The sequence below is a fragment of the Microcebus murinus genome, chromosome 18 (genome assembly GCF_040939455.1).
Source record: "Microcebus murinus isolate Inina chromosome 18, M.murinus_Inina_mat1.0, whole genome shotgun sequence".
In the NCBI taxonomy this organism is placed as follows: Eukaryota; Metazoa; Chordata; class Mammalia; order Primates; family Cheirogaleidae; genus Microcebus; species Microcebus murinus.
Genome location: NC_134121.1, coordinates 40640541 through 40653211, shown reverse-complemented (window position 1 = coordinate 40653211; position 12671 = coordinate 40640541). Strand labels below are relative to the sequence as shown.

General features: G+C 40.9%; 1 protein-coding gene across 1 annotated transcript in view; it reads left to right on the top strand.

Moving 5' to 3' along the window:
• NPEPPS (aminopeptidase puromycin sensitive) overlaps positions 1-11303 on the top strand; it is a 98862-nt gene extending 87559 nt beyond the window's left edge. Inside the window, exons 20-23 of the mRNA XM_012765965.3 lie at positions 5598-5705; positions 6249-6404; positions 6671-6718; positions 9837-11303. Coding sequence (XP_012621419.1) covers positions 5598-5705; positions 6249-6404; positions 6671-6718; positions 9837-9989 — 465 coding nt within the window. The 3' untranslated portion in view covers positions 9990-11303. The remainder of the gene's footprint in view (positions 1-5597; positions 5706-6248; positions 6405-6670; positions 6719-9836) is intronic.
• The last annotated feature ends 1368 nt before the right edge of the window (positions 11304-12671 follow it).

The window sequence follows — 12671 nt, the reverse complement described above, 5'->3', positions numbered from 1 at the left end:
TTGAGGCCAACAGTTTGAGACCAGCCTGAGCAACATAGTGAGACCTTGTCTCTAAAAAAATGAAAAAATTATTAGGCACAGTGGCTCATGCCTGTAGTCCCAGTTTCTCAAGAGACTGAGGCAGGAGGATTGCTTGAACTCAGGAGTTCGAGGCTCCAGTAAGCTATTGCACTCCAGCCTGAGTGACAGTGCCAAACACTGTCTCTTAAAAAAAAAGTAGTGAAAAGTAAGATTACTTTTGACTGACTGTCACCCAGGCTGGAGTGCAGTGGCACACATAGCTCACTAAAACCTCAAACTCCTGGGCTCAAACGATCCTCCTGCTTCAGCCTTCTGAGTAGCTAGCATGACAGGTGCACAGAACCACACCGAGCTAATTATAAAAAAAAAATTTGTATAGACAGGGTCTTACTATATCGCCCAGGCTGGTCTCAAACTACTGGTCTCAAGTGATCCTACTGTCTCAGCCTCCCAAATTGCTAGGATTACGGGCTTTACAACTGCCCCCAGCCTATTTTTCACTGCTTTTTTTTACTTACAACTTTATGCATCTTAAATCTTTTTTTTTTTTTTTTTTTTTTGAGACAGAGTCTCGCTTTCTTGCCTAGGCTAGTGTGAGTGCCGTGGCGGCAGCCTAGCTCACAGCAACCTCAAACTCCTGGGCTCAAGCAATCCTACTGCCTCAGCCTCCCGAGTTGCTGGGACTACAGGCACGAGCCACCATGCCCGGCTAATTTTTTATATATATATATTAGTTGGCCAATTGATTTCTTTCTATTTTTATAGTAGAGACGGGGTCTCGCTCAGGCTGGTTTTGAACTCCTGACCTTGAGCAATCTGCCCGCCTCGGCCTCCCAGAGTGCTAGGATTACAAGCGTGAGCCACCGCGCCCGGCCTGCATCTTAAATCTTAACACTGAAATAAGTGGGTTTGTTTTGATTAACAAGTCAAGTTCTTAAGAATTTTATCTTTTGTGTAAACTCACTTGGGGTTTTGCCCATTTTAAGCAAAAGGTTTGTTTCTGTTCTTAGAAAAGGGATAGATAGACTGGGCGCTATGGCTCATGCCTGTAATCCAAGCACTTTGAGAGGCTGAGGCAGGAGGATCGCTTGAGGCCAGGAGTTTAAGACCAGCCTGAGAAATATAGGGAAACCACATCTCTACAAAAAATAGAAAAATTAGCTGGGCATGGTGGCATTTGCCTGTAATACCAACTACTCAGGGGGCTGAGGTGGGAAGATCACTTCAGCCCAGGAGTTTGAGGCTGCAGTGAGCTATGATGAAGCCACTATACTCTAGCTCTGGCAACAGAGCAAAACCCTATCTCAAAAAAAAAAAAGTGATAGTTAGATGATCAGGTGTCTCAAGGGTTTGAGCTGTGCCAGGTTCCCTTATGAATGGACAGGAAATTAACTCACTTGCCTTCATATAGCCTCTCCATGTTTCCCAGGGTAATTGGAATGTAATTAAACTCTGGCTTAGATAAAATGTAGATAAAACTTTCCATGCCCTTACAATGGCAGCAATCTGTTTGAAAGTTTGAATCAACAATAATACCATAGAACAAGTGCTGTCTCCAGTCCCTGTCCATGCAATTACCAGTCTAAAAAGAAATGTTGGGGTCAGGAGTTCAAGACCAGTCTGAATAAGAGTGAGACCGCATCTCCACAAAAGAGAAAAAAAAGCGGGATATGGTGGTGCACACCTGTAGTCCCAGCTACTCAGGAGGCTGAGGCAAGAGGATCACTTGAGCCCAGGAGGCTGAAGTTGCTGTTAGCTACAATGACACCACTGCACTCTACCCAGGGTGACAGCACAAGACTCAGTCTCCAAAAAAAGAAACCATTTGGAGCCTGGGTAACATAGCAAGACCCCATCTTTACAAAAAAATAGAAAAATTAGCCAGGCATGGTGGCATGTGCCTATATAGTCCCAACTACTTGGAAGCATGAGGCAGGCAGATCACTTGAGCCCAGGAATTTGGGGTTGCAGTGAGTTTTGATGATGCCACTGCACTGTAGCCTAGGCAACAGAGCAAGACCCTGTATCAGAAAAAAAGAGAGAAAAGAAAAGAAACTATTTGGTAAGAGATGAGGAGGATTGGTTTCTGAAAGTCATTCAGTAATAATGAAGCAAATTTAAAAAATAACAAAACTTTAAATCATAGCACAGGGTGTCCCATAGGGAAAATGGGAAATTATAGCTCAATGTACCTTTATTTACAAAATATTCATGATAAGCCAGGCGTAGTGGCACGCCTGTAACCCTAGCACTCTGAGAGGCCGAGGCAGGTGGATTGCTTGCGGTCAGGACTTCGAAACCAGCCTGAGCAAGAGCGAGATCCCGTCTCTACTATAAATAGAAAGAAATTAATTGGCCAACTAACATATATAGAAAAAATTAGCTGGGCATGGTGGTGCATGCCTATAGTCCTAGCTACTCGGGAGGCTGAGGCAGAAGGATCGCTTGAGCCCAGGAGTTTGAGGTTGCTGTCAGCTAGGCTGACGCCACGGCTCTCTAGCCTGGGCAGTGACTCTGTCTCAAAAAAAAAAAAAAAAATTCATGATAAAAGTTTACAGAATTTTTTCTTTTATTTTTATTTTTTTTAATTTTTGCTTTTTTTTTTTTTTTTTTTTTTTTTTGAGACAGAGTCTCGCTTTGTTGCCCAGGCTAGAGTGAGTGCCGTGGCGTCAGCCTAGCTCACAGCAACCTCAAACTCCTGGGCTCGAGCAATCCTCCTGCCTTAGCCTCCCTGGTAGCTGGGACTACAGGCATGTGCCACCATGCCCGGCTAATTTTATATATATATATCAGTTGGCCAATTGATTTCTTTCTATTTATAGTAGAGACGGGGTCTCGCTCTTGCTCAGGCTGGTTTTGAACTCCTGACCTTGAGCAATCCGCCCGCCTCGGCCTCCCAAGAGCTAGGATTACAGGCGTGAGCCACAGCGCCCGGCCTAGAATTTTTTCTTTGTAATCATTTTTTATAAGTATTTTAATAAAATATTCATTACAAAATGTAAAGTATAAAGGAAAAATTTTGTAATTAATATTTTGTAAATAAAGATGTACATTTAGCTATAATTTACCATTTTTCCTATCTATGGCAACTTTTCAGACAGCCTGTATATTTGGAAGGTGGTATTAGAATGCCATCTAGTGGACTAGTATAACAGGTTCTCTTTGGGGGAAAAATGCTTCTCTGAAAGCCAAAGTAGACTGTAAATATTGAAGGTAAAATGGACCTTAGAAATCATCTGTCCACCCCCACCTTATTTTACAGATGGGGAAACTGAGACCTGGAGAGATTAAAGACTTAGTCAAAATCACATAGATAGTTAGAGGCAAAACTGGGACTATAACCTATATCTCCTGACTTCCTATCTTAACACTCAGTTGTTCAAAAGAGCCCAAGGAGAGGAAGAGGAAACTGAGAGCTATGATTGGGTCTTCAGACACTGGTCAATGCTAAATCTTAAGGGGGAGAAAAAGTCAAGAGAATCTGCAAGTTAAGTTGTGTTGGAGAGGTATCTTTAGAAGTTTATAGTTCTAATTTTTAAAATTTTGTTTCTGATTATGAGAAAAAGATTTTATATATTCACTATGAAAGATTTAAAGACTACAAAAATACAAAGAAGGAAAAACTTACCTGTAATTTAAAATGCAGGTCACAAAAATAGCGTATATAATATGATCTCATTCCAGGTTTGGTAATATACATATAGTAGTAATTTTATATATTTTTTATGATACTCTATCTTTCTAATATTTTGCATTCAGTATGTGCTGCTTTTACTGTTAAAAAATGTGAAGATGCAGCTGGGTGCAGTGGCTCACACCTGTAATCTCAGCATTCTAGGAGGCCGAGGCAGGAAGATTGCTTGAAGGCAGGAGTTCGAGACCAACCTGAGCAAGAGCATGACCCTGTTTCTACTAAAAATAGAAAAATTATCTGGGTGTCATGGCCCACACCTGCAGGTCCAGCTACTTGGGAGGTTAAGGCAGGAGGATTGCTTGGGCCCAGGAATTTGAGGTTGCAGTGAGCACTGCACTTACCTGGGGCAACAGAGTAAGACTGTCTAAAAAAAAAAAGTAAAGATGCCTAATCCCATTGATCAAAGAGACCATCATTAAATTAATATTACCATTTTGATGTATTTTTAGGTTATTTCTCCTCTTTCATATTAAATTTTAAAAATTTAGGATCATTCTGCTTTGTCTCTCATTGAGCCACCACACCCAGCTGAAATATTCTTCTTCTTTTTTCTTGAGAAACTTAATGCCAAGCCATGAAATATTTGTTAAAATATACCTTTCAGGCCAGGCAATATGGTTAACACCTGTAATCCCAAACCTAGGTGGGCGGATTGCTTAGGTTAGGTTCAAGACCTGGCCTGGGCCACATAGTCAGACAGGTGATATGCATCTACAGGTGATATGCATCTGTAGTCCCAGCTACTCAGGAGGCTAGGCAGGAGGGTTGCTTGAGCCCAGGAGTTTGAGTTTACAGTTACCTATGATCATGCCACTGCATTCGAGCCTGGGCAACTGAGTGAGAGACCCTGGATCTTAAAAAATATATATCTTTCAATAATGTATCGTTTTAAAATAAGTAAACAATATAGTATTCAACTGTTGGATATTTACATTATTTTCAGTTTTTCACTATTATAAATTAAATTGATGATCTTTTGTGGGTTTTTTGGAGACAGAGTCTCGCTTTGTTGCCCAGGCTAGAGTGAGTGCCGTGGCATCAGCCTAGCTCACAGCAACCTCAAACTCCTGGGCTCAAGCGATCCTTCTGCCTCAGCCTCCTGAGTAGCTGGGACTACAGGCATGTGCCACCATGCTCGGCTAATTTTTTCTATATATATTAGTCGGCCAATTAATTTCTTTCTATTTATAGTAGAGACGGGATCTCGCTCTTGGTCAGGCTGGTTTCGAACTCCTGACCTCAAGCAACCCGCCCACCTCGGCCTCCCAGAGTGCTAGGATTACAGGCATGAGCCACCGCGCCTGGCCTTCTTTCTAATTTTATAGTAGAGACGGGGTCTCGCTCTTGCTCAGGCTGGTTTTGAACTCCTGACCTCGAGCAATCCGCCCGCCTCAGCCTCCCAGAGTGCTAGGATTACAGGCATGAGCCACCACACCCAGCCTAAATTGATGATCTTTAATGGTATAAGATTAGTAATGATTAGTTTGTTCATCTAACAGAGAATATTAGCCAGATACCAGTGAAATGAAGAATTTGACCACAACACATTTACCTTTAGATCTTGATATTTAACTGCTCAGAAATGATGACAAGCTGTTCATCTAGTGAGCACTTATGTCTGATGACTTTCTTAAGTGTAATAGCAAATGACAAATTTAGTTCCCAGGCGTCTTTTTCCCCCCAGCATATCATGGGGGGTACAAATGTTTAGGTTACGCATATTGCCTTTGCTAAGCATCTTGAAAAGTATTGATTTAATACCCTGCTAGTCTTACCCAGTGGGAATATAGAGTGGAAATTTCACCCTATTAGAGAGAAGCTCATGAGCATATGTAGAACTTCCAAGGGAAAGGTAACTATATCTTTGTTTTTTTCCCCATAGCTTCATAAACAAGCAGATATGCAAGAAGAGAAAAACCGAATTGAAAGAGTCCTTGGGGCTACTCTTTTGCCTGACCTGATTCAAAAAGTCCTCACGTTTGCACTTTCAGTAAGTTACAATGAAAACTGCTTTTAGAGGGAATTGTTACCCATTGATCTGTGGCAAGTGTCTTTGATTCAGTATCCTCTTGATCTACCTTAACCCAGGACTAACTAAGGCTTCCTCTCCGAGGAAAAGTGGCATCAGTTTCTATTACTGACTTGTGTTATCTCCCACTGGCGGTGATAATTAGAATAGTTGGAAGAGGAAACAAATTCTCTCTCCAGAATGAGAACTTAGATAACTGAGAAACTGACGTATCCCTTTGCCTACTTTGTGTCTCTTCTTGTTTACCCTATAAGCTCCCAAGCAATTATCTGCTGAGCAGCCTATTTGTACCTGTCTCATTCTCAGTTTGGTTAAACATTGTCCTCTTTGCTGGAAGCTTCAGGTACCCATTATTCCTAAAACAAGGAATTAAATGTTTTCAATGTCGTTACTTGAGTATCTCAACAGTATGTTGCACTTCCAGGATCCAAAAGATGTTTTGGATACATTAGACTTAGTTCTCTTTCTCTCTCTCTCTCTCTTTTTTTTTTCCTTTCTTTTTAGGAAGAGGTACGTCCACAGGACACTGTCTCTGTAATTGGTGGAGTAGCTGGAGGCAGCAAGCATGGGAGGAAAGCTGCTTGGAAATTCATAAAGGACAACTGGGAAGAACTTTATAATCGATACCAGGGAGGATTCTTAATATCCAGACTAATAAAGGTATGTGAAAATTTTTGAGTAGCTTGCTAATAATGGATATTATTGGGTGACACCAATGATTTACTGTACCCATAGATTATGGTCTCTGCTCTTTAAGAGTTTCCTTACATAGTTATTTGCATTAAGGGCTTCTTTGTCCCCCATCCTATACCCTTTATAACAAACTGAAGTTGGAAGAGAATATAATGATCTGTTTTTAGGGTAAATGGAAGTTTGTTTCTAGCCTCTTTTAGTTTCGCTTACTATTTAAAACCATTGTTTTTCAGCTGTCAGTTGAGGGATTTGCAGTTGATAAAATGGCTGGAGAGGTTAAGGTAAGGAAAGTACTTGATTACTTTTTCACTTTTCAATCTAGTATGTAAAGACACTAACCTAGGTATAATCATAGAGTGTTGGGAAACGTACTTTAGTGTCTCCTTGTTTTTACTTGGAGAAAGAGAGCCTAGATCGAATCTTTGTAATGTCTCAAGAATTGAGAGTTGGGATCATCTTTGAGGGCATTGAAATATGTTAAAAGAATGTGAAGCCTAGAGTCAGTTTACCTGGGTGTCAATCTGTGCTCTGCCCCACATTAGCTGTGATCTCTGAGTAAGTTTGTTTACCCCCATGAGCCTGTTTCCTTGTCTGTAAAATGGACTGATAAGATTGTTTAGATTAAGTAACATGGTGGGGTTGGAACAGTGTAGATTCTTGATAGTTCTTTTTCTCTGTCTAATAACCTTCATAGGTCTGTTGTATATAAAATGAGACTTGATGATTATGTAGCGACACTCCTCTTAGCCCTTAAAAAGGTTGATAATGAGTTTGGGTATGGATCTGAACGGGGTAATGTTCAGCATTTGAGGAACAAATCTACATTGATTATGTAAATCCTAACTTTAAGCTTTCCATTGCATTTAACTGCTAAGTACTTTTTAAATGACACTTTCACTTTCATGTTCTTGAAAGCAAGGAAGTTATCAAGTGTGAACTTGGAAGTTCTGAGAGCTATGATATAGTTTGTTTCACTCTATGAGCCATTGTTAGGAATAAGTTTTAAGATTTCAGATTTTCTTGAGAAAACGGTGAAAGTTCTTGGACTTTGCCTTCATTTAAACAATTATTATAAAGATAATAAGTACTATGAAGGAGAAATACATAACGGGTTTTCGGAACAAGGTAGTGGCCAAACTGAGGTTGGTAAGATATGTAGGAACTATAGTGTTGTAGGTCATGTGAAGAATTTCTTAAGAATGGGAAACCAGCTGGGTACGGTGGCTCACACCTGCAATCCTAGCATTCTGGGAGGCTGAGGATGGTGGATTGTTAGAGCTCAGGAGTTCAAGACCAGCCTGAGGAAGAGTGAGACCCCATCTCTACTACAAAAAATAGAAAGAAATTAGCTGGACAACTAAAAATATAGAAAAAAATTTCCAGGCAATCCTACTGCCTCAGCCTCCCGAGTAGCTGGGACTACAGGCATGCCCTACATGCCCGGAAATCTTATCAGATCCATACCTAGCTGTGAGCTAGGCTGATGCTATGGCACTCTACTCTGGGCAACAGAATGAGACTCTGTCTCAAAAAAAAGGGAAAACCCCCAAATGGTTTATAAACAAGGGAGTGAGTTGATCTGATTTGTGTTATAAAAACTTCAATCTGGCTGCAAGTAGAGAATAGTTTGGAATAGGGAAGAGATATTGGGAAGGTAGCTCTCCAGCAAGAATGATAGAGCTGGTTAGAGTAGAAAAGGGTAGTAGAGGAGATGTGTAATGAAAGACATTCACAGGCTTGATTTTTGTTCATCTTTAATTCAACAATATTTACTGAGTAGCTTCTCTGTGTTGTGAACATACCTGGTAAAGGAAGAAAAAAGAGTGAAGGATAATTCCCAGGTGTCTGGTATGTAAAGTTGCTATTACTTCTTGAGATAACTGGAGAAAGTCTTGTATCTAACTGTGGCCCTGAAAAACCCAACCTTAGAGCAGAAGCTTTCATTTGTGTAAATAAGGTTATTGATTTCTAAAAGGTCTAGACTTAATCTAATGAATTGTTCTCTTTCACACCTGTGGTGACAGGGTCAAACAAATGGCCCCATCATTTTGCCAGTTAGTATTAAAGAGTTGCTTTGGTTGTCTATGAATTTACTTCATTAGAAAATAGTTTATTCAACTTCTAATAAATATTGTGATAAATTATGAACTCAAAGTTTTAGTCTATGACAAATATGAGATTCTGAAGTATTAGTATTAAATTATTAGTGTACAGCAGCAATTTAAACTTCTTAGTTTCATCATCCCTTACAAATTAATTGAGTCCTTAAATTCTCTGTGCCAGATATTTTGCCAAATGTTTACATGTGTTGTCTCCTTAATCTTCTGGAGTAAGTATTTTCTCATAGATGAGAAAACTGAGACTTAGAGCAGTTAAACTGAAAGTCTGTGGTCCCCAACGGCTGGGCCGTGGACTGGCATCAGGCTAGTAGCACCCACAGCAGCTCCCTATTGCTCATCCTCAGATCAGCAGGGGCATCAGACGCTCATAGGAACACAAAACTGTATATGTAAGGGATCCAGGTTGCAGCGCTCCCCATGAGAATCCAATACCTGGTGACCTGAGGTGGAGCAAGGTAGCCCCTTCCCCACCCTGATATCTGTGGAAAAACTGTCTTCCACAAAACTGGTACCTGGTGTCAAAAAGGTTGGGGACCATGCTTGCTTTGGCAGCACATATACTAAAATTGGAACAATACAGAGATTAGCAAATTTTTTAAAAAATAAAATAAATTAATAAATAATAAAGGTTGGGGACCACTGCTCAGAGTCACAGGCTAGTGTGTGACCAAGCCTACATTCAAGTCCCAAGTCTGAGTGTAAAGCCTAAATTAAATCACTACACAATTAGCCTAAAGGCAGTAGGTTCTGCCTCTTTACTATTAACTTTTTTTTTTTTTTTTGAGACAGAGTCTCACTTTGTTGCCCGGGCTAGAGTGAGTGCCGTGGCGTCAGCCTAGCTCACAGCAACCTCAAACTCCTGGGCTCGAGTGATCCTTCTGCCTCAGCCTCCCGGGTAGCTGGGACTACAGGCATGCGCCACCATGCCCGGCTAATTTTATATATATATCAGTTGGCCAATTAATTTCTTTCTATTTATAGTAGAGACGGGGTCTCGCTCAGGCTGGTTTTGAACTCCTGACCTTGAGCAATCCGCCCGCCTCGGCCTCCTACTATTAACTTTTGATTAGGTTTTAACCATATATTTGGGGGAGAATTACTATATGCAGGTCCAAGGAGTTGCTTGTTTTCTTTTAGCCTAAGGGTTAGGGTGAATTCTCATGACTAAGGCTTATGAATCCTTTATATAGTGCAGTGGGTACTTTCTCATAATCTGTGATATTAACTTCTTCTTACTATTCCTAGTAATGATCTGACATTCTGGATTGTTTTATACCAGGCTTTCTTTGAGAGTCACCCAGCTCCGTCAGCTGAGCGTACCATCCAGCAGTGTTGTGAAAATATCTTGCTGAATGCTGCTTGGCTAAAGCGAGATGCTGACAGCATCCACCAGTACCTCCTTCAGCGAAAGGCCTCACCACCCCCAGTGTGAACCCTGGGCATGGCCCGCTGCGTTCTGCTGCTTCGCTGCAGGGACAAGGTGGAGCTACCGAACAGCTGATTAATATGCCAAGAATTTGGAGTCTTCTTTCAAACCAGTGGGGGTTGGACAATGAATGTAGTTAACTGGTTCCTGCTCACACTCCAGAATTAAATTTTATTGAAAAAGGAAACTCAGCAATTCAGCAAAAAAAAAAAAATAAATAAATAAAAATGTAAATATGATAGTAATAAATAGAGCATAACAAAACTGTGAAACTTTCTGAAGCCTTGTCAGTGGTTAAAAGTATTTAACACTCTCCTGTTAATGACAGATATTCTGTTTTTATAACCTACCAAAAGGAAACTAGAGGCTTCTGGGTGAAGAGGATTTTTGTGAAGAGGGTTCTGCAAGCACCCTATAAGCCAAGGGTATTGCCCATTGTTGGGAATGGTTAAATACAAAGGCTGATAGCTGGTATAACATAGTCAGAGTCTGTGCATAATTCCAAATGGGTTTTTTTGGCATGGGGACTGATCAGGAAGATATATTTTCCTGCATAACTCAATCTGTACCAAGGATTGTAGTTTTTTCCTCCTTGCCTCTTACCTTCCCTTCTGTGTGACCCCCTTGGTCCCCCTTCCCCCAAAAAAAGGTTTAAAAAAACTGCCCTAGTCTGTGTTTTTTCCTCCCTTTAGTTCAACCCTCAACCCTCACCCCGGTGTCCTTCTTAGAGATAAATAATAAGGAAACATCTTTCAGAGCCACATTAAATAAGAGAAACTGATAAACATTATTTTTTCTTTCTTTTTAAAGATGACTTTTAGGAACCCTGAAATATATATAGGTGAGAAAACAGAAATAAAAAGATTTTCAGCCAGGCCTTTCTGAAGGATTTACTCTGCTAAAAACGGTCTTAGTTGTCTGACAAGCCAACTATTGAACATCTTCATGACAATATCACGCTGGCTTCTGGTTCATTCTGTGTGCATAAGAAGTCAGTGGTAACTGGTTTAAAAAGACTGTAAGCCTGTGTGTGCCACACTTTGCTTCAACAGTATATCCTACTAACAGGCCTCACCTATCCAGTGAGTTTTAGCTATAAATCTCATTCCCTTCCTCTTTCCCTACCTTTTTTTTCTTTTTCCCTTTGTTTTTCTTTAAATTTTTTTTGTTATTAACAGAAATTGATATTTGATGTGGCTTAACTGTATTTCAGAAGGTCATCAGATTGTGAGATTGCTTCCTTGAAACATTTTTGTGCTATTGTTTTAAGAAAATAATAATTAAAAAACAGTTGGCGTTAATAAAAATGTCAATGTGAAATTGATGTCCTGATTTCTTTCATTCTCCTTGATAAGAAACCAAAAGCTTTCCTGTCATTCTGTAGGATTATACTAAGTTTTACTACCATAGGGTGTTTCAAGTTCAAGAAAATCCAGTTCCTGAATTCCTAATGACTAGATCCTAAACAGAAAAATCCTGAGATTTCTTCTAAGTTCCTTCTAGATTCTCAAAACCTCTTAGAGACCCTGACAGTCAGCATTTAGGAGTTAACTTGAGACTTACTCAGTCCCATTTTTTGAGGCACCCTTGTCCAGGTTCCATGCTCAGGGCTACCTTATAGTCTATCAAGATAGACATTGATAGACTTAAGGCACCAGCAAAGCAGGGGCACCAAAAAGACTGAGAAAAATGCAACTTTAATCAGAGAACTCACAGAATTTTACAATCAAATTCTGGAAAGAAGTTATTTTAGTTTCAGCATACATGCAATTTTTGCATATAACAGTGTTAAGTAGGCCAGGCACAGTGGCTCAGGTCTGTAATCCCAACACTTTGTGAGGGTGAGGTGGGAAGATCACTTGAGGCCAGGAGCTTGAGACCAGCCTGGGCAACATAGTGAGACCCCATCTCTACAAAAAATAAAAAATTAGCCAGGCATGGGGGCACACACTTTTAGTTCTAGCTACTCACAGGCAGAGGTGGGAGGATCACTTGAGCTCAGCAGTTCAAGGTTACAGTGAGCTATGAGCATGCACCTGCACTCCAGTCTGGGTGACAGAGTGAGACCGTTTGTTTTTGCAAGGCAAGCACAAAACAAAGTTTATTGGGGAAGAGCAAGACAGGTTTACAGAGCAAGAGCAAGACCGTTTGCTACAGACGACGAATGTGGCGTTCGTGACACCAAACGTGACAACTAAGGAATCCCTCCCCCCCCCCCCCCCCCCCCGGTTGTAACAAGAGGCCGAGACTTTTAAAAAGAAAAAAAAATAGTTTGACTGATGGGGAGAAGTTGAGCTGGGTATCTCCCATTTCCCTTTCAGAACCATTCTTCGTGCCGGTCTGGACCCCAAGAGGTGCTGACCCACATGGGCTACAAGCTTCCCTTGCCCTCCACCTGCAGGTTGTGTTTATCCCATTAGTAATACCTAAAGATCAAAAAGCATAAGGAAGGGATGGTCAGAGTATTTATTCTCCTGGCTTTCTCATTGCCAGGTCACACTGGTTGTCCGTGTCCCTCTACCAAAGACCACATCTCCTATCAGGCAAACACAAAGCAAGTAGCCCCCTCTAGCTTCTTGCTCCTGCCCTTTGCCTATTGACATCTAGGGATGGAAAGGAATACTCCTTCACTAGCTCAAGATTACTCCTTGTTTGCTTCCCCTGAACTTGGCCCGTCTATGTAAATAA